The 22006-nt window shown below is 58.5% G+C and overlaps 1 protein-coding gene across 4 annotated transcripts in view; it reads left to right on the top strand.

Moving 5' to 3' along the window:
- The first annotated feature begins 1059 nt into the window (after positions 1 to 1059).
- The window catches only part of CLPB (ClpB family mitochondrial disaggregase), a 77081-nt gene continuing 56134 nt past the window's right edge, over positions 1060 to 22006 (top strand). For 2 of the 4 annotated variants that reach the window (XM_072133777.1, XM_072133776.1), the window contains exons 1-4: positions 1060 to 1363; positions 2510 to 2561; positions 6433 to 6519; positions 19705 to 19808. In XM_072133777.1, coding sequence (XP_071989878.1) covers positions 1060 to 1363; positions 2510 to 2561; positions 6433 to 6519; positions 19705 to 19808 — 547 coding nt within the window. Of the gene's footprint in view, positions 1364 to 1445; positions 1492 to 2254; positions 2426 to 2509; positions 2562 to 6432; positions 6520 to 19704; positions 19809 to 22006 lie in introns of those variants that run through there. The other 2 variants (XM_072133778.1, XM_072133779.1) reach the window with 2 other exon arrangements.

Genomic DNA, 22006 nt, shown 5'->3' with positions numbered 1-22006 from the left:
CTGTACTGGAGTAACTCCAGTCTGCTTCTGCAGACTCATAGGTCTGACTGCTCTCTACAAGTGTCCTCTAGAACATTCCTGGCCAGGGGTTTTGTTACTCCCCACTGGTCAGGTGGTGGCTGTTCCTCCAATTACATCTCAGCTTACAGAGAATAGAGTGTAATACATGTGATTGGATGACACATCTTTCATCACACTAAACACTTAACTCCTGCCTTGCCAGGCAGGATCTACCACTGCAATGTTCCCCTGTGTCCTATAAGGACTATGTAGTGTGATGTAGTGACCTGCTGTGGGGCTGACTAGACCCTACACAGGCTGCAAGCTACATAGTGGGACGTATTCGCAACCACTCCTCTGCCTTGCATCGGCGAGGGTGTTGCACATCCCTATATTAATCCCTGTGGAGGTGGCAGGAGTAGATCTGTATAACTGTAATATAGACCCCAAATATTCCCGACACCTTGGAACATCCTTATATACTGGATTATTACCACATCTCTCTGCAAAACGGCGGCTGCAGCATGTTTGGGGTTAATGTCGCGATCACATGTTGCAGGTCTTCGTATTAGCGCTAATCACCATCGCACAATCTCCTAGGAAGCAAAAAATATATATTCTGTATAAATATCCACATACAAACCCCCCAGGGAAGATATTCTAGATCTTTCCATTATAGGTGCAGCTCTGTCATGGATTATTCTCTCATAAATCTACATATAATGATAACTCCAGGACGCACCGGACTCATCCTGTGATAATAGTAATACAAATGACGTCACCACAGTTATAATGTAACAAGGAATGACCTCAGGTGATGTAACGCGGTGTCATCTGCGATGAACTACATGTCCCGGCATGCAACTGGACGTCGCACTGGAGCTTGTCGGGAAATGTAGTCTGCGCTTTCTGTGCCTCCGCCTGCCTCGCTGAATGAGAAACTACGACTCCCATGACGCAGCGCGGCGGTGACGTCACGACGGTCAGCGGTGTGGGAAAGTGACAGGAGGTGTTCGCGTTGCTGCTTGTCGTAGACGTCCCGGTGTGTGGCTCCAGCTCATGTGGCGCTCCCGGGTGTCCGGGCTCTTCGCTGCCGCTCCGGGGCTCCTGTCTGAGGCCGCGAGGGCGGAGCTTCTGTGCCGGCGAGTAGTAACCGGCGGGCGGCGTGCAGTGTCCGCGCTGCAGTACCGGCCGCTGATCACTGGAGGGCGCTCCGAGCACATCGATGAGGGACTGCAGTACACCGCATCCACCAGTGGAGGCCGCCAGAGAGGGCGCGGTGATGGCCGGAATAGGACGCCCCTGCTCGCTGCTGCCGCCCTGCTGGCCTACTGCTATAACAACAGGGGAGAGGCGGACCGAGGTGAGGAGGAGGAGGGGGGCTACTGCTGACCCAAAGGTGACCTGGCTGACCCCTCCAAGTGATGACATCATGTACATTGTATGGCCTCGCTGGTCACATGGTGACATCATCACTCCGGGTCCTTCCAGGTATTGGTTAGACCCCCATGCATCATGTATCCGGGGTCTCCAGAGCGACCCCCTACCAACTGACCAGACCCCTGACTGCACTCCGACCTCTGACCTATAACCCCACTCAGAACCTAAAACCGAGACCCCAGAACCGTAAACAGAATCAAAACCTAAAACTGACCCCCCCAAAGTCCAGAACACATTCCAACTCAACCCCCCCGAAACTCATTCTGACCCCCAAACTCAGATGCTTCAGGCTGCATTCACACCTTGTGTTTTCCCCGCAGTTTTTGTTTTTTCATAGGAAGCGTTTAGAATGTGTTATAAAACTGCGATGAAATTGCCAGGTGTGAATGAAGCCTAATAGTAAGGCCCATAGTGGATCCAGGGCTTGATGCTCCAGGGCTCAGTATCTATTGTGCTGATCCTGTCATGTCCTGCAGGTGGCGCCCCTCTCCTGTGCTGCACATGGTGGAGTCCTGCACCTGCTTCACGTATCTGACCAATCAGCTCTCAGGATCTGTCATGTCCTGCAGGTGGCGCCCCCCTCCTGTGCTGCACATTGTGGAGTCCTGCACCTGCTTCACGTATCCGACCAATCAGCTCTCAGGATCTGTCATGTCCTGCAGGTGGCGCCCCTCTCCTGTGCTGCACATTGTGGAGTCCTGCACCTGCTTCACGTATCCGACCAATCAGCTCTCAGGATCTGTCATGTCCGCACCATCCACCCATCAACAGGATAAGTTTGCATAAAGTTTTCCTTGTTGATATATTGGCAGGTGGGGGTGCAGATATCTCCAGCGCCCATGGAGGCACAATCAGCAGCACCCATGGGTGTCATATGTGTCACCTGCTGCTGGTTCTTTGTATGCGCACAGTTCGCTCTCGCCTGGTGATTGTGGGACGTGTAGTGCACCCAGTCCTGTCCTGTCCTGTAACATGCGCCCATCATGTGAATAGACCTCACATCCAGCCGTATACATTGTGATGCAGCTCTGGCTGTGACTGGAGTATAATGTGTGTCCTCTCCCTCCAGGTGAGCAGCTGCTCGAGGCGGCCCGGACCAGCAACTTCAGCGATGTGGAGAGGTGAGGCCCCGGAGTATACATGTATACAGCGCACAGTGATGGGGGGGGGGGGCGGAGTATACATGTATACAGCGCACAGTGATGGGGGGGGGGGCCCCGGAGTATACATGTATACAGCGCACAGTGATGGGGGGGGGGGCCCGGAGTATACATGTATACAGCGCACAGTGATGGGGGGGGGCCCCGGAGTATACATGTATACAGCGCACAGTGATGGGGGGTCCCCGGAGTATACATGTATACAGCGCACAGTGATGGGGGGGGGGGGGGGGCGGAGTATACATGTATACAGTGCACAGTGATGGGGGGGGCCCCGGAGTATACATGTATACAGTGCACAGTGATGGGGGGGCCCCGGAGTATACATGTATACAGCGCACAGTGATGGGGGGTCCCCGGAGTATGCATGTATACAGCGCACAGTGATGGGGGGTCCCCGGAGTATACATGTATACAGTGCACAGTGATGGGGGAGCCCCGGAGTATACATGTATACAGCGCACAGTGATGGGGGGTCCCCGGAGTATGCATGTATACAGCGCACAGTGATGGGGGGTCCCCGGAGTATACATGTATACAGTGCACAGTGATGGGGGGGGGCCCGGAGTATACATGTATACAGCGCACAGTGATGGGGGGGCCCGGAGTATACATGTATACAGTGCACAGTGATGGGGGGGGGGGGCCAGAGTATACATGTATACAGCGCACAGTGATGGGGGGGGCCCGGAGTATACATGTATACAGCGCACAGTGATGGGGGGGGGGGGCGGAGTATACATGTATACAGCGCACAGTGATGGGGGGGGGGCCCGGAGTATACATGTATACAGCGCACAGTGATGGGGGGGCCCCGGAGTATACATGTATACAGCGCACAGTGATGGGGGGGGCCCGGAGTATACATGTATACAGCGCACAGTGATGGGGGAGCCCCGGAGTATACATGTATACAGCGCACAGTGATGGGGGGGGGGCCCGGAGTATACATGTATACAGCGCACAGTGATGGGGGGGCCCCGGAGTATACATGTATACAGCGCACAGTGATGGGAGGGAGCCCCGGAGTATACATGTATACAGCGCACAGTGATGGGGGGGGGCCCGGAGTATACATGTATACAGCGCACAGTGATGGGGGGGCCCGGAGTATACATGTATACAGTGCACAGTGATGGGGGGGGCCCCGGAGTATACATGTATACAGTGCACAGTGATGGGGGGGCCCGGAGTATACATGTATACAGTGCACAGTGATGGGGGGGGCCCGGAGTATACATGTATACAGCGCACAGTGATGGGGAGGCCCCGGAGTATACATGTATACAGTGCACAGTGATGGGGAGGCCCCGGAGTATACATGTATACAGTGCACAGTGATGGGGGGGGGGGCCCCGGAGTATACATGTATACAGCGCACAGTGATGGGGGGGGGCCCCGGAGTATACATGTATACAGCGCACAGTGATGGGGGGGGCGGAGTATACATGTATACAGCGCACAGTGATGGGGGGGGGGGGGCGGAGTATACATGTATACAGCGCACAGTGATGGGGGGGGGGGGGCGGAGTATACATGTATACAGCGCACAGTGATGGGGGGGGGGGCCCCGGAGTATACATGTATACAGCGCACAGTGATGGGGGGGGGGGCCCGGAGTATACATGTATACAGCGCACAGTGATGGGGGGGGGGCCAGAGTATACATGTATACAGTGCACAGTGATGGGGGGGCCCGGAGTATACATGTATACAGCGCACAGTGATGGGGGGGGGGGGCGGAGTATACATGTATACAGCGCACAGTGATGGGGGGGGGGGGGCCCGGAGTATACATGTATACAGCGCACAGTGATGGGGGGGGGGCCCGGAGTATACATGTATACAGCGCACAGTGATGGGGGGGCCCGGAGTATACATGTATACAGCGCACAGTGATGGCAGGGGGGCCCGGAGTATACATGTATACAGCGCACAGTGATGGGGGGGGGCCAGAGTATACATGTATACAGTGCACAGTGATGGGGGGGCCCGGAGTATACATGTATACAGCGCACAGTGATGGGGGGGCCCGGAGTATACATGTATACAGCGCACAGTGATGGGGGGGTCCCCGGAGTATACATGTATACAGCGCACAGTGATGGGGGGGGCCCGGAGTATACATGTATACAGCGCACAGTGATGGGGGGTCCCCGGAGTATACATGTATACAGCGCACAGTGATGGGGGGTCCCCGGAGTATACATGTATACAGCGCACAGTGATGGGGGGTCCCCGGAGTATACATGTATACAGCGCACAGTGATGGGGGGGGGGGCCCGGAGTATACATGTATACAGCACACAGTGATGGGAGGGAGCCCCGGAGTATACATGTATACAGCGCACAGTGATGGGGGAGCCCCGGAGTATACATGTATACAGCGCACAGTGATGGGGGGGCCCGGAGTATACATGTATACAGCGCACAGTGATGGGGGGCCCGGAGTATACATGTATACAGCGCACAGTGATGGGAGGGAGCCCCGGAGTATACATGTATACAGCGCACAGTGATGGGGGGGCCCCGGAGTATACATGTATACAGCGCACAGTGATGGGAGGGAGCCCCGGAGTATACATGTATACAGCGCACAGTGATGGGGGGGGCCCCCGGAGTATACATGTATACAGCGCACAGTGATGGGGGGGGCCCGGAGTATACATGTATACAGCGCACAGTGATGGGGGGTCCCCGGAGTATACATGTATACAGCGCACAGTGATGGGGGGTCCCCGGAGTATACATGTATACAGCGCACAGTGATGGGGGGTCCCCGGAGTATACATGTATACAGCGCACAGTGATGGGGGGCACCCGGAGTATACATGTATACAGCGCACAGTGATGGGGGGGGCCCCCGGAGTATACATGTATACAGCGCACAGTGATGGGGGGGGCCCCGGAGTATACATGTATACAGCGCACAGTGATGGGGGGGGGGGCCCGGACTATACATGTATACAGCGCACAGTGATGGGGGAGCCCCGGAGTATACATGTATACAGCGCACAGTGATGGGGGGGGGGCCGGAGTATACATGTATACAGCGCACAGTGATGGGGGGGGGGCCCGAAGTATACATGTATACAGCGCACAGTGATGGGGGGCACCCGGAGTATACATGTATACAGCGCACAGTGATGGGGGGGTCCCCGGAGTATACATGTATACAGCGCACAGAGATGGGGGGCACCCGGAGTATACATGTATACAGCGCACAGTGATGGGGGGCCCGGAGTATACATGTATACAGCGCACAGTGATGGGGAGGCCTGGAGTATACATGTATACAGCGCACAGTGATGGGGGGGCCCCGGAGTATACATGTATACAGTGCACAGTGATGGGGGGCCCGGAGTATACATGTATACAGCGCACAGTGATGGGGGGCCCGGAGTATACATGTATACAGCGCACAGTGATGGGGGGCCCGGAGTATACATGTATACAGTGCACAGTGATGGGGGGGGCCCGGAGTATACATGTATACAGCGCACAGTGATGGGGGGCCCGGAGTATACATGTATACAGCGCACAGTGATGGGGGGCCCGGAGTATACATGTATACAGCGCACAGTGATGGGGGGCCCGGAGTATACATGTATACAGCGCACAGTGATGGGGGGGCCCCGGAGTATACATGTATACAGCGCACAGTGATGGGGAGGCCTGGAGTATACATGTATACAGCGCACAGTCATGGGGGGGGCCCGGAGTATACATGTATACAGCGCACAGTGATGGGGGGGCCCCGGAGTATACATGTATACAGCGCACAGTGATGGGGGGAGTCCAGGGATTATTGATGATGATCTCTTCCTCTCAGGTTACTGAAGGAGAAGGTGGACCCCAACACCAGACACAAGCTGGGCTGGACGGCGCTCATGGTGGCTGCCATGGGGAGGAATCAGAGGTAAGTGTCCTCTGTAAGGCACATAGCCGGGTGTATGAGATCAGAGGGGTGATCCCTCCTGACCCCTCACCTCTCCATAGAAACCTGAGCCGCCACCGATAGTACTGGTCCCATATATTGCACAGCAGCCGCCAGGTCAGGGTGCTCACCTCACTGTCACCCGGTGACATAGACCCCTGTGGGTGCCGTGATGAAGGTCTCCACGACAGTCGTGTTTATGAGGCCTTAGTCTGTAATTGAGGGGGTCAGGACAGAGAGGCTGCGGGGGCCAGAGCCGTCAGGTCAGAGAGGCTGCGGGGGCCAGAGCCGTCAGGTCAGAGAGGCTGCGGGGGCCAGAGCCGTCAGGTCAGAGAGGCTGCGGGGGCCAGAGCCGTCAGGTCAGAGAGGCTGCGGGGGCCAGAGCCGTCAGGTCAGAGAGGCTGCGGGGGCCAGAGCCGTCAGGTCAGAGAGGCTGCGGGGGCCAGAGCCGTCAGGTCAGAGAGGCTGCGGGGGCCAGAGCCGTCAGGTCAGAGAGGCTGCGGGGGCCAGAGCCGTCAGGTCAGAGAGGCTGCGGGGGCCAGAGCCGTCAGGTCAGAGAGGCTGCGGGGGCCAGAGCCGTCAGGTCAGAGAGGCTGCGGGGGCCAGAGGCGTCAGGTCAGAGAGGCCGCGGGGGCCAGAGGCGTCAGGTCAGAGAGGCTGCGGGGGCCAGAGGCGTCAGGTCAGAGAGGCCGCGGGGGCCAGAGGCGTCAGGTCAGAGAGGCCGCGGGGGCCAGAGGCGTCAGGTCAGAGAGGCCGCGGGGGCCAGAGGCGTCAGGTCAGAGAGGCTGCGGGGGCCAGAGCCGTCAGGTCAGAGAGGCCGCGGGGGCCAGAGGCGTCAGGTCAGAGAGGCCGCGGGGGCCAGAGCCGTCAGGTCAGAGAGGCTGCGGGGGCCAGAGGCGTCAGGTCAGAGAGGCTGCGGGGGCCAGAGGCGTCAGGTCAGAGAGGCTGCGGGGGCCAGAGGCGTCAGGTCAGAGAGGCCGCGGGGGCCAGAGGCGTCAGGTCAGAGAGGCCGCGGGGGCCAGAGGCGTCAGGTCAGAGAGGCCGCGGGGGCCAGAGGCGTCAGGTCAGAGAGGCCGCGGGGGCCAGAGGCGTCAGGTCAGAGAGGCCGCGGGGGCCAGAGGCGTCAGGTCAGAGAGGCCGCGGGGGCCAGAGGCGTCAGGTCAGAGAGGCCGCGGGGGCCAGAGGCGTCAGGTCAGAGAGGCCGCGGGGGCCAGAGGCGTCAGGTCAGAGAGGCCGCGGGGGCCAGAGGCGTCAGGTCAGAGAGGCCGCGGGGGCCAGAGGCGTCAGGTCAGAGAGGCCGCGGGGGCCAGAGGCGTCAGGTCAGAGAGGCCGCGGGGGCCAGAGGCGTCAGGTCAGAGAGGCCGCGGGGGCCAGAGGCGTCAGGTCAGAGAGGCCGCGGGGGCCAGAGGCGTCAGGTCAGAGAGGCCGCGGGGGCCAGAGGCGTCAGGTCAGAGAGGCCGCGGGGGCCAGAGGCGTCAGGTCAGAGAGGCCGCGGGGGCCAGAGGCGTCAGGTCAGAGAGGCCGCGGGGGCCAGAGGCGTCAGGTCAGAGAGGCCGCGGGGGCCAGAGGCGTCAGGTCAGAGAGGCCGCGGGGGCCAGAGGCGTCAGGTCAGAGAGGCCGCGGGGGCCAGAGGCGTCAGGTCAGAGAGGCCGCGGGGGCCAGAGGCGTCAGGTCAGAGAGGCCGCGGGGGCCAGAGGCGTCAGGTCAGAGAGGCCGCGGGGGCCAGAGGCGTCAGGTCAGAGAGGCCGCGGGGGCCAGAGGCGTCAGGTCAGAGAGGCCGCGGGGGCCAGAGGCGTCAGGTCAGAGAGGCCGCGGGGGCCAGAGGCGTCAGGTCAGAGAGGCCGCGGGGGCCAGAGGCGTCAGGTCAGAGAGGCCGCGGGGGCCAGAGGCGTCAGGTCAGAGAGGCCGCGGGGGCCAGAGGCGTCAGGTCAGAGAGGCCGCGGGGGCCAGAGGCGTCAGGTCAGAGAGGCCGCGGGGGCCAGAGGCGTCAGGTCAGAGAGGCCGCGGGGGCCAGAGGCGTCAGGTCAGAGAGGCCGCGGGGGCCAGAGGCGTCAGGTCAGAGAGGCCGCGGGGGCCAGAGGCGTCAGGTCAGAGAGGCCGCGGGGGCCAGAGGCGTCAGGTCAGAGAGGCCGCGGGGGCCAGAGGCGTCAGGTCAGAGAGGCCGCGGGGGCCAGAGGCGTCAGGTCAGAGAGGCCGCGGGGGCCAGAGGCGTCAGGTCAGAGAGGCCGCGGGGGCCAGAGGCGTCAGGTCAGAGAGGCCGCGGGGGCCAGAGGCGTCAGGTCAGAGAGGCCGCGGGGGCCAGAGGCGTCAGGTCAGAGAGGCCGCGGGGGCCAGAGGCGTCAGGTCAGAGAGGCCGCGGGGGCCAGAGGCGTCAGGTCAGAGAGGCCGCGGGGGCCAGAGGCGTCAGGTCAGAGAGGCCGCGGGGGCCAGAGGCGTCAGGTCAGAGAGGCCGCGGGGGCCAGAGGCGTCAGGTCAGAGAGGCCGCGGGGGCCAGAGGCGTCAGGTCAGAGAGGCCGCGGGGGCCAGAGGCGTCAGGTCAGAGAGGCCGCGGGGGCCAGAGGCGTCAGGTCAGAGAGGCCGCGGGGGCCAGAGGCGTCAGGTCAGAGAGGCCGCGGGGGCCAGAGGCGTCAGGTCAGAGAGGCCGCGGGGGCCAGAGGCGTCAGGTCAGAGAGGCCGCGGGGGCCAGAGGCGTCAGGTCAGAGAGGCCGCGGGGGCCAGAGGCGTCAGGTCAGAGAGGCCGCGGGGGCCAGAGGCGTCAGGTCAGAGAGGCCGCGGGGGCCAGAGGCGTCAGGTCAGAGAGGCCGCGGGGGCCAGAGGCGTCAGGTCAGAGAGGCCGCGGGGGCCAGAGGCGTCAGGTCAGAGAGGCCGCGGGGGCCAGAGGCGTCAGGTCAGAGAGGCCGCGGGGGCCAGAGGCGTCAGGTCAGAGAGGCCGCGGGGGCCAGAGGCGTCAGGTCAGAGAGGCCGCGGGGGCCAGAGGCGTCAGGTCAGAGAGGCCGCGGGGGCCAGAGGCGTCAGGTCAGAGAGGCCGCGGGGGCCAGAGGCGTCAGGTCAGAGAGGCCGCGGGGGCCAGAGGCGTCAGGTCAGAGAGGCCGCGGGGGCCAGAGGCGTCAGGTCAGAGAGGCCGCGGGGGCCAGAGGCGTCAGGTCAGAGAGGCCGCGGGGGCCAGAGGCGTCAGGTCAGAGAGGCCGCGGGGGCCAGAGGCGTCAGGTCAGAGAGGCCGCGGGGGCCAGAGGCGTCAGGTCAGAGAGGCCGCGGGGGCCAGAGGCGTCAGGTCAGAGAGGCCGCGGGGGCCAGAGGCGTCAGGTCAGAGAGGCCGCGGGGGCCAGAGGCGTCAGGTCAGAGAGGCCGCGGGGGCCAGAGGCGTCAGGTCAGAGAGGCCGCGGGGGCCAGAGGCGTCAGGTCAGAGAGGCCGCGGGGGCCAGAGGCGTCAGGTCAGAGAGGCCGCGGGGGCCAGAGGCGTCAGGTCAGAGAGGCCGCGGGGGCCAGAGGCGTCAGGTCAGAGAGGCCGCGGGGGCCAGAGGCGTCAGGTCAGAGAGGCCGCGGGGGCCAGAGGCGTCAGGTCAGAGAGGCCGCGGGGGCCAGAGGCGTCAGGTCAGAGAGGCCGCGGGGGCCAGAGGCGTCAGGTCAGAGAGGCCGCGGGGGCCAGAGGCGTCAGGTCAGAGAGGCCGCGGGGGCCAGAGGCGTCAGGTCAGAGAGGCCGCGGGGGCCAGAGGCGTCAGGTCAGAGAGGCCGCGGGGGCCAGAGGCGTCAGGTCAGAGAGGCCGCGGGGGCCAGAGGCGTCAGGTCAGAGAGGCCGCGGGGGCCAGAGGCGTCAGGTCAGAGAGGCCGCGGGGGCCAGAGGCGTCAGGTCAGAGAGGCCGCGGGGGCCAGAGGCGTCAGGTCAGAGAGGCCGCGGGGGCCAGAGGCGTCAGGTCAGAGAGGCCGCGGGGGCCAGAGGCGTCAGGTCAGAGAGGCCGCGGGGGCCAGAGGCGTCAGGTCAGAGAGGCCGCGGGGGCCAGAGGCGTCAGGTCAGAGAGGCCGCGGGGGCCAGAGGCGTCAGGTCAGAGAGGCCGCGGGGGCCAGAGGCGTCAGGTCAGAGAGGCCGCGGGGGCCAGAGGCGTCAGGTCAGAGAGGCCGCGGGGGCCAGAGGCGTCAGGTCAGAGAGGCCGCGGGGGCCAGAGGCGTCAGGTCAGAGAGGCCGCGGGGGCCAGAGGCGTCAGGTCAGAGAGGCCGCGGGGGCCAGAGGCGTCAGGTCAGAGAGGCCGCGGGGGCCAGAGGCGTCAGGTCAGAGAGGCCGCGGGGGCCAGAGGCGTCAGGTCAGAGAGGCCGCGGGGGCCAGAGGCGTCAGGTCAGAGAGGCCGCGGGGGCCAGAGGCGTCAGGTCAGAGAGGCCGCGGGGGCCAGAGGCGTCAGGTCAGAGAGGCCGCGGGGGCCAGAGGCGTCAGGTCAGAGAGGCCGCGGGGGCCAGAGGCGTCAGGTCAGAGAGGCCGCGGGGGCCAGAGGCGTCAGGTCAGAGAGGCCGCGGGGGCCAGAGGCGTCAGGTCAGAGAGGCCGCGGGGGCCAGAGGCGTCAGGTCAGAGAGGCCGCGGGGGCCAGAGGCGTCAGGTCAGAGAGGCCGCGGGGGCCAGAGCCGTCAGGTCAGAGAGGCCGCGGGGGCCAGAGCCGTCAGGTCAGAGAGGCCGCGGGGGCCAGAGCCGTCAGGTCAGAGAGGCCGCGGGGGCCAGAGCCGTCAGGTCAGAGAGGCCGCGGGGGCCAGAGCCGTCAGGTCAGAGAGGCCGCGGGGGCCAGAGCCGTCAGGTCAGAGAGGCCGCGGGGGCCAGAGCCGTCAGGTCAGAGAGGCCGCGGGGGCCAGAGCCGTCAGGTCAGAGAGGCCGCGGGGGCCAGAGCCGTCAGGTCAGAGAGGCCGCGGGGGCCAGAGCCGTCAGGTCAGAGAGGCCGCGAGGGTCCGCACGGCTGGCGGGGTAGAGGGTCCGCGCAGGCAGGGGTGCCGCTGTCCTCCATGTACTTGTCACCCGTGAGGTTCGGTCCCATGTGCTGCACGCGCTATCATCCTCCTCCCCTGCTGCAGTATCTCCAGGTTTTGGCCTCCATGTTGCGCGGTTCCCAGGGTGATCATCTCCCTCTCCAGTGTTTGCCGCCCCCCTGACCAGATCCAATGAGTCGCCTGAATAGAAATCCAATTTGGGGGCCGCCGCAGACAATCCGCACTGCTGACTTTTGATGTTGCAAGTTCATAAGTGACAAAGACGAGGCAAATGACTTGGACCAACACAGGATTACGGCCGGGGGGACAATGGGGGGATATCCGCTCTCGAGCGGCACGACCCGTGCGCTGAGTTCGTGTGTGGCACCGTCACATCCCCTGACAAGCTCAATGCCAGGCGGAGGCCCTCAAGGGCGGCTGTAAGAGGCTTTCCCTCTCCGTGTTTGTTTTGCTTTCATGTCCGGCTGCTCATCCTGTTACCGTGGACGAGGACAATGGCCGCCCTGAGCCCCCAACACTATTGACTCTTCCAGGTGATCGCCGGAGCAGAACCCAAGTGGAGGAGACGTGGAAACCCCAGCGGAGAGGAGCCCCGGACCCTCTGATCTCTGCCCGGGAAGGGTCAACAATGGCCGCAGGGGGGTGACACAGTCTGTGCCCCCCAGGATGTCTCTGCTATCCCCCCATCACATACTTTGTGTAATGTAAAGCAATGATACAATGTATCAACGTCTCTTACTATATACATCGTATTCTCTGTTAGAGCTCAGGATTCTGCTCCTAGATTACTCCGGTCACATCCAGAGCTGTAGGCAGTGATCTGACTTAACATAGAATTTTATACTCCATTCACACCTAGAGCTGCTGTCACTATAAGTTATATCTAGGGCTGCAGTTCTAATTCTTTTATTTTAAAAAAACTCATGCTCTGTACACATCCAGAGCTGCAGCAAATTCTTCTTTTACATTAGATGTGATAACCCAGACCCATCCATAGCCCATCCTGTGTGTCCTGACACCTTTCTATCATAGCCAGCAGTGGTCAGGGGTCAGCATGGGCGCTCTGACCCCTCTGTGACTACACCCCCCATACACAGCGAGCTGCCATGTCCTGTGTGTCCTGACACCTTTCTATCATAGCCAGCAGTGGTCAGGGGTCAGCATGGGTGCTCTGACACCTCTGTGACTACATCCCCCATACAAAGCGAGCTGCCATGTCCTGTGTGTCCTGACACCTTTCTATCATAGCCAGCAGTGGTCAGGGGTCAGCATGGGCGCTCTGACCCCTCTGTGACTACACCCCCCATACACAGCGAGCTGCCATGTCCTGTGTGTCCTGATACCTTTCTATCATAGCCAGCAGTGGTCAGGGGTCAGCATGGGCGCTCTGACCCCTCTGTGACTACACCCCCCATACACAGCGAGCTGCCATGTCCTGTGTGTCCTGACACCTTTCTATCATAGCCAGCAGTGGTCAGGGGTCAGCATGAGCGCTCTGACCCCTCTGTGACTACATCCCCCATACACAGCGAGCTGCCATGTCCTGTGTGTCCTGACACCTTTCTATCATAGCCAGCAGTGGTCAGGGGTCAGCATGGGCGCTCTGACCCCTCTGTGACTACACCCCCCCATACACAGCGAGCTGCCATGTCCTGTGTCCTGACACCTTTCTATCATAGCCAGCAGTGGTCAGGGGTCAGCATGGGTGCTCTGACCCCTCTGTGACTACACCCCCCATACGCAGCGAGCTGCCATGTCCTGTGTGTCCTGACACCTTTCTATCATAGCCAGCAGTGGTCAGGGGTCAGCATGGGCGCTCTGACCTCTCTGTGACTACACCCTCCATACACAGCAAGCTGCCATGTCCTGTGTGTCCTGACACCTTTCTATCATAGCCAGCAGTGGTCAGGGGTCAGCATGGGTGCTCTGACCCCTCTGAGACTACAGCCCCCATACACAGTGAGCTGCCATGTCCTGTGTGTCCTGACACCTTTCTATCATAGCCAGCAGTGGTCAGGGGTCAGCATGGGTGCTCTGACCCCTCTGTGACTACACCCCCCATACACAGCGAGCTGCCATGTCCTGTGTGTCCTGACACCTTTCTATCATAGCCAGCAGTGGTCAGGGGTCAGCATGGGCGCTCTGACCCCTCTGTGGCTACACCCCCCATACACAGCGAGCTGCCATGTCCTGTGTGTCCTGACACCTTTCTATCATAGCCAGCAGTGGTCAGGGGTCAGCATGGGCGCTCTGACCCCTCTGTGGCTACACCCCCCATACACAGCGAGCTGCCATGTCCTGTGTGTCCTGACACCTTTCTATCATAGCCAGCAGTGGTCAGGGGTTAGCATGGGCGCTCTGACCTCTCTGTGACTACACCCCCCATACACAGTGAGCTGCCATGTCCTGTGTGTCCTGACACCTTTCTATCATAGCCAGCAGTGGTCAGGGGTCAGCATGGGTGCTCTGACCTCTCTGTGACTACACCCCCCATACACAGCGAGCTGCCATGTCCTGTGTGTCCTGACACCTTTCTATCATAGCCAGCAGTGGTCAGGGGTCAGCATGGGCGCTCTGACCCCTCTGTGGCTACACCCCCCATACACAGCGAGCTGCCATGTCCTGTGTCCTGACACCTTTCTATCATAGCCATAGGCGTCACATCCCCTGACAAGCTCAATGCCAGGCGGAGGCCCTCAAGGGCGGCTGTAAGAGGCTTTCCCTCTCCGTGTTTGTTTTGCTTTCATGTCCGGCTGCTCATCCTGTTACCGTGGACGAGGACAATGGCCGCCCTGAGCCCCCAACACTATTGACTCTTCCAGGTGATCGCCGGAGCAGAACCCAAGTGGAGGAGACGTGGAAACCCCAGCGGAGAGGAGCCCCGGACCCTCTGATCTCTGCCCGGGAAGGGTCAACAATGGCCGCAGGGGGGTGACACAGTCTGTGCCCCCCAGGATGTCTCTGCTATCCCCCCATCACATACTTTGTGTAATGTAAAGCAATGATACAATGTATCAACGTCTCTTACTATATACATCGTATTCTCTGTTAGAGCTCAGGATTCTGCTCCTAGATTACTCCGGTCACATCCAGAGCTGTAGGCAGTGATCTGACTTAACATAGAATTTTATACTCCATTCACACCTAGAGCTGCTGTCACTATAAGTTATATCTAGGGCTGCAGTTCTAATTCTTTTATTTTAAAAAAACTCATGCTCTGTACACATCCAGAGCTGCAGCAAATTCTTCTTTTACATTAGATGTGATAACCCAGACCCATCCATAGCCCATCCTGTGTGTCCTGACACCTTTCTATCATAGCCAGCAGTGGTCAGGGGTCAGCATGGGCGCTCTGACCCCTCTGTGACTACACCCCCCATACACAGCGAGCTGCCATGTCCTGTGTGTCCTGACACCTTTCTATCATAGCCAGCAGTGGTCAGGGGTCAGCATGGGTGCTCTGACACCTCTGTGACTACATCCCCCATACAAAGCGAGCTGCCATGTCCTGTGTGTCCTGACACCTTTCTATCATAGCCAGCAGTGGTCAGGGGTCAGCATGGGCGCTCTGACCCCTCTGTGACTACACCCCCCATACACAGCGAGCTGCCATGTCCTGTGTGTCCTGATACCTTTCTATCATAGCCAGCAGTGGTCAGGGGTCAGCATGGGCGCTCTGACCCCTCTGTGACTACACCCCCCATACACAGCGAGCTGCCATGTCCTGTGTGTCCTGACACCTTTCTATCATAGCCAGCAGTGGTCAGGGGTCAGCATGAGCGCTCTGACCCCTCTGTGACTACATCCCCCATACACAGCGAGCTGCCATGTCCTGTGTGTCCTGACACCTTTCTATCATAGCCAGCAGTGGTCAGGGGTCAGCATGGGCGCTCTGACCCCTCTGTGACTACACCCCCCCATACACAGCGAGCTGCCATGTCCTGTGTCCTGACACCTTTCTATCATAGCCAGCAGTGGTCAGGGGTCAGCATGGGTGCTCTGACCCCTCTGTGACTACACCCCCCATACGCAGCGAGCTGCCATGTCCTGTGTGTCCTGACACCTTTCTATCATAGCCAGCAGTGGTCAGGGGTCAGCATGGGCGCTCTGACCTCTCTGTGACTACACCCTCCATACACAGCAAGCTGCCATGTCCTGTGTGTCCTGACACCTTTCTATCATAGCCAGCAGTGGTCAGGGGTCAGCATGGGTGCTCTGACCCCTCTGAGACTACAGCCCCCATACACAGTGAGCTGCCATGTCCTGTGTGTCCTGACACCTTTCTATCATAGCCAGCAGTGGTCAGGGGTCAGCATGGGTGCTCTGACCCCTCTGTGACTACACCCCCCATACACAGCGAGCTGCCATGTCCTGTGTGTCCTGACACCTTTCTATCATAGCCAGCAGTGGTCAGGGGTCAGCATGGGCGCTCTGACCCCTCTGTGGCTACACCCCCCATACACAGCGAGCTGCCATGTCCTGTGTGTCCTGACACCTTTCTATCATAGCCAGCAGTGGTCAGGGGTCAGCATGGGCGCTCTGACCCCTCTGTGGCTACACCCCCCATACACAGCGAGCTGCCATGTCCTGTGTGTCCTGACACCTTTCTATCATAGCCAGCAGTGGTCAGGGGTTAGCATGGGCGCTCTGACCTCTCTGTGACTACACCCCCCATACACAGTGAGCTGCCATGTCCTGTGTGTCCTGACACCTTTCTATCATAGCCAGCAGTGGTCAGGGGTCAGCATGGGTGCTCTGACCTCTCTGTGACTACACCCCCCATACACAGCGAGCTGCCATGTCCTGTGTGTCCTGACACCTTTCTATCATAGCCAGCAGTGGTCAGGGGTCAGCATGGGCGCTCTGACCCCTCTGTGGCTACACCCCCCATACACAGCGAGCTGCCATGTCCTGTGTCCTGACACCTTTCTATCATAGCCAGCAGTGGTCAGGGGTCAGCATGGGCGCTCTGACCCCTCTGTGACTACACCCCCCATACACAGCGAGCTGCCATGTCCTGTGTGTCCTGACACCTTTCTATCATAGCCAGCAGTGGTCAGGGGTCAGTATGGGTGCTCTGACCCCTCTGTGACTACACCCCCCCATACACAGCGAGCTGCCATGTCCTGTGTGTCCTGACACCTTTCTATCATAGCCAGCAGTGGTCAGGGGTCAGCATGGGCGCTCTGACCCCTCTGTGACTACACCCCCCATACACAGCGAGCTGCCATGTCCTGTGTGTCCTGACACCTTTCTATCATAGCCAGCAGTGGTCAGGGGTCAGCATGGGCGCTCTGACCCCTCTGTGACTACACCCCCATACACAGCGAGCTGCCATGTCCTGTGTGTCCTGACACCTTTCTATCATAGCCATCAGTGGTCAGGGGTCAGCATGGGTGCTCTGTCCCCTCTGTGACTACACCCCCCATACACAGCAAGCTGCCATGTCCTGTGTGTCCTGACACCTTTCTATCATAGCCAGCAGTGGTCAGGGGTCAGCATGGGCGCTCTGACCCCTCTGTGACTGCTCCCCCCATACACAGTGAGCTGCCATGTCCTGTGTGTCCTGACACCTTTCTATCATAGCCAGCAGTGGTCAGGGGTCAGCATGGACGCTCTGACCCCTCTGTGACTACACCCCCCATACACAGCGAGCTGCCATGTCCTGTGTGTCCTGACACCTTTCTATCATAGCCAGCAGTGGTCAGGGGTCAGCATGGGCGCTCTGACCCCTCTGTGGCTACACCCCCCATACACAGCGAGCTGCCATGTCCTGTGTGTCCTGACACCTTTCTATCATAGCCAGCAGAGGTCAGGGGTCAGCATGGGTGCTCTGACCTCTCTGTGACTACACCCCCCATACACAGTGAGCTGCCATGTCCTGTGTGTCCTGACACCTTTCTATCATAGCCAGCAGTGGTCAGGGGTCAGCATGGGCGCTCTGACCCCTCTGTGACTACACGCCCCATACACAGCGAGCTGCCATGTCCTGTGTGTCCTGACACCTTTCTATCATAGCCAGCAGTGGTCAGGGGTCAGCATGGGCGCTCTGACCCCTCTGTGGCTACACCCCCCATACACAGCGAGCTGCCATGTCCTGTGTGTCCTGACACCTTTCTATCATAGCCAGCATTGGTCAGGGGTCAGCATGGGTGCTCTGACCCCCTATGTGACTACACCCTCCATACACAGCGAGCTGCCATGTCCTGTGTGTCCTGACACCTTTCTATCATAGCCAGCAGTGGTCAGGGGTCAGCATGGGCGCTCTGACCCCTCTGTGACTACACCCCCATACACAGCGAGCTGCCATGTCCTGTGTCCTGACACCTTTCTATCATAGCCAGCAGTGGTCAGGGGTCAGCATGGGTGCTCTGACCCCTCTGTGACTACACCCCCCATACACAGCGAGCTGCCATGTCCTGTGTGTCCAGACACCTCTCTATCATAGCCAGCAGTGTTCAGGGGTCATCATGGGCGCTCTGACCCCTCTGTGACTACACCCCCCCATACACAGCGAGCTGCCATGTCCTGTGTGTCCTGACACCTTTCTATCATAGCCAGCAGTGGTCAGGGGTCAGCATGGGCGCTCTGACCCCTCTGTGACTACACCCCCCCATACACAGCGAGCTGCCATGTCCTGTGTGTCCTGACACCTTTCTATCATAGCCAGCAGTGGTCAGGGGTCAGCATGGGTGCTCTGACCCCTCTGTGACTACACCCCCATACACAGCGATCTGTCATGTCCTGTGTGTCCTGACACCTTTCTATCATAGCCAGCAGTGGTCAGGGGTCAGCATGGGCGCTCTGACCTCTCTGTGACTACACCCCCCATACACAGCGAGCTGCCATGTCCTGTGTGTCCTGACACCTTTCTATCATAGCCAGCAGTGGTCAGGGGTCAGCATGGGCGCTCTGACCCCTCTGTGACTACACCCCCCATACACAGCGAGCTGCCATGTCCTGTGTGTCCTGACACCTTTCTATCATAGCCAGCAGTGGTCAGGGGTCACCATGGGCGCTCTGACCCCTCTGTGACTACACCCCCCATACACAGCGAGCTGCCATGTCCTGTGTGTCCTGACACCTTTCTATCATAGCCAGCAGTGGTCAGGGGTCAGCATGGGCGCTCTGACCCCTCTGTGACTACACCCCCTCCTCCGCGCTGCCCCTCATATCCTCCTGGTAGGGGTAATTACAGGAAGACATTCATGGTCACGCCCCAAGGTCACAGCCGACTGTCCCTCTGTAAAGGGCTCTTGGTTGAGTGCTCCCAGCTGCCCATCACTGGACTAAGTTACACGGGGGACCCCTCGTCTCCATCCCTCTATAGTGGGATCAATAGCGGAGCGTGGCCGGCCCTGTGCCCCCCATGGCCCCCCTATACGAGGGGCTTATTACCTGCCCTGATTTCCAGTCCTATGAGAATGGGGCACACGTCCCGGACACCTGCAGTCATTCTAAATACTATTGTCTTATACCCAAGTCACAGCCAAAGCTGCAATTCATAGAGAAGCTAAAGGTAATATTTGAACTTTTACACTCCAGTCACATCCAAAGCTGCAGTCAATTTTCTGGTTTTATATCAGATATTATTTTCCAGTCCCTTCCAGAGCTGCAGTTGTAATACTGGTTTACTATGAACTCTTCTACTCTAGTCACATCCAGAACTGCAATCACAATTCAGCTTCAATGTTAGAGCTCATCACCCGTTCACCCCCAGAGCTGCAGTCTATGTATCATGGGCAGTAGATATTAGATCTTATGCTCCAGTCACATCTTAAGCTGCTGTCCCAATTCTGCATCATCCACAATGCCGTGCAGCAGATGGTGACTACCGACAGATGATGGCATTTCTGCGGCTTTGTATGTGACAAGTGTAGATGACGCTGGAGCCAGCAGAACGGTAGGTACAGCTTTGGATGTGACAAGTGTAGATGACGCTGGAGCCAGCAGAACGGTAGGTACAGGTTTGGATGTGACTATAGGAGTATAAATTAAAATGTCTTTCGTGGAGGCTGTGAATAACTCCCTGGAGCCAGCAGGATTGTTGATGCAGCTCTAGATGTGACTGAAGCAGAAGTCAAACACAGAAAATATTTCTCCCACCAGGCCGTGCCGCAGCCCTGGATTTTCTGATTTTATATAGATATAATATATTTAGCGGATTATCAGCTCCTCTGACCCTCCTGTCCTCTCTCACCACAGCGTCGTCAGATCATTGCTGCGCGCCGGAGCCGACCCAAACCTCGGGGATGACTTCTCCAGCGTCTACGATGTGGCCAAGCAGAAGAACATGCACTCGCTGGAAGGTAACGTACTCTACTCACACCCAGAGCTGCAGCCACAGTGTTACTACAGTCCCCATAATGCATTGCTCTGACACTTGTGATCTCAAACAATATCATGTCTCATACTCTAGTCACTCCCAGAGCTGCAATCTCCCATCAGCGTAGCCTAGTTCACATAATGCATTGCTCTGATACTTGTGGTCTTAAACATCATATCTGTTACTCTTGTCACAACCGAAGCAGCAGTCCTAGTCCAATCAGCGTAGCCTAGTTCCCATAATTCATTGCACTGACTATTGTATTGTTGTCATCCTATGTAACCTCCTGTAGTCACAACCAAAGCTGCAAAGTGATTTGGCAGTTCAAGCCAAGCAATCCAGCAGAGTTTTTGGGCGCAGCTTTGGATGTGATTGGAGTGTGGTATATGACCCCGTCCTGGTGTGACCCTGCGGCAGTGAGTATCGGCCCCTGCAGTCGCGCTGCGCTCTATAATATCCCTGACAGCCGCCTTCTCGTCTTTGTAAATAAAGCTTTCCCCGGCGCGCAGAGCGGTGATTATTATGGTAATGCTGCGCTGCCGCCGCTTTATGGCTCTTTATTTTACCGCTGAATAATCTGATACTTGTCAAATGCGAGACGACGGATCCGATCAGTCACCGAGCACCACCCAAGCTGCGAGACCCCCTCCATCTCCAGGATAGTGCGTAATAAGAGAGCGATATAATGTCCGCAAAACGCCGCGTGTGTCTCGTGGTCAGTAATAATTTCTGTCACCCGGGACTTAAAATAGAAACTGCAACTATTCAGAACCGAACCAGAACCCTAAACACTGCTGCTTATAATAGTTCTGGAGCGTAATAAGAGGAGGAGCTGATATCACATCTTATTACAGTCCAGCAGTGATATAAGAGGAGGAGCTGATATCACATCTTATTACACTCCAGCAGTGATATAAGAGGAGGGGCTGATATCACATCTTATTACAGTCCAGCAGTGATGTAAGAGGAGGAGCTGATATCACATCTTATTACACTCCAGCAGTGATATAAGAGGAGGGGCTGATATCACATCTTATTACAGTCCAGCAGTGATATAAGAGGAGGGGCTGATATCACATCTTATTACAGTCCAGCAGTGATATAAGAGGAGGGGCTGATATCACATCTTATTACAGTCCAGCAGTGATATAAGAGGAGGGGCTGATATCACATCTTATTACAGTCCAGCAGTGATATAAGAGGAGGGGCTGATATCACATCTTATTACACTCCAGCAGTGATATAAGAGGAGGGGCTGATATCACATCTTATTACAGTCCAGCAGTGATATAAGAGGAGGGGCTGATATCACATCTTATTACAGTCCAGCAGTGATATAAGAGGAGGAGCTGATATCACATCTTATTACAGTCCAGCAGTGATATAAGAGGAGGGGCTGATATCACATCTTATTACAGTCCAGCAGTGATATAAGAGGAGGGGCTGATATCACATCTTATTACAGTCCAGCAGTGATATAAGAGGAGGAGCTGATATCACATCTTATTACAGTCCAGCAGTGATATAAGAGGAGGGGCTGATATCACATCTTATTACAGTCCAGCAGTGATATAAGAGGAGGGGCTGATATCACATCTTATTACAGTCCAGCAGTGATATAAGAGGAGGGGCTGATATCATCACATCTTATTACAGTCCAGCAGTGATATAAGAGGAGGAGCTGATATCACATCTTATTACAGTCCAGCAGTGATATAAGAGGAGGGGCTGATATCACATCTTATTACAGTCCAGCAGTGATATAAGAGGGGGGGCTGATATCACATCTTATTACAGTCCAGCAGTGATATAAGAGGAGGGGCTAATATCACATCTTATTACACTCCAGCAGTGATATAAGAGGAGGGGCTGATATCACATCTTATTACAGTCCAGCAGTGATATAAGAGGAGGAGCTGATATCACATCTTATTACAGTCCAGCAGTGATATAAGAGGAGGGGCTGATATCACATCTTATTACAGTCCAGCAGTGATATAAGAGGGGGGGCTGATATCACATCTTATTACAGTCCAGCAGTGATATAAGAGGAGGGGCTGATATCACATCTTATTACAGTCCAGCAGTGATATAAGAGGAGGAGCTGATATCACATCTTATTACAGTCCAGCAGTGATATAAGAGGAGGAGCTGATATCACATCTTATTACACTCCAGCAG

Source organism: Engystomops pustulosus, chromosome 2, assembly GCF_040894005.1.
Source record: "Engystomops pustulosus chromosome 2, aEngPut4.maternal, whole genome shotgun sequence".
NCBI classification, from domain to species: Eukaryota; Metazoa; Chordata; class Amphibia; order Anura; family Leptodactylidae; genus Engystomops; species Engystomops pustulosus.
Note: the sequence above shows the minus strand (reverse complement) of the source record. Positions and strands in the feature narration are given on the sequence as shown.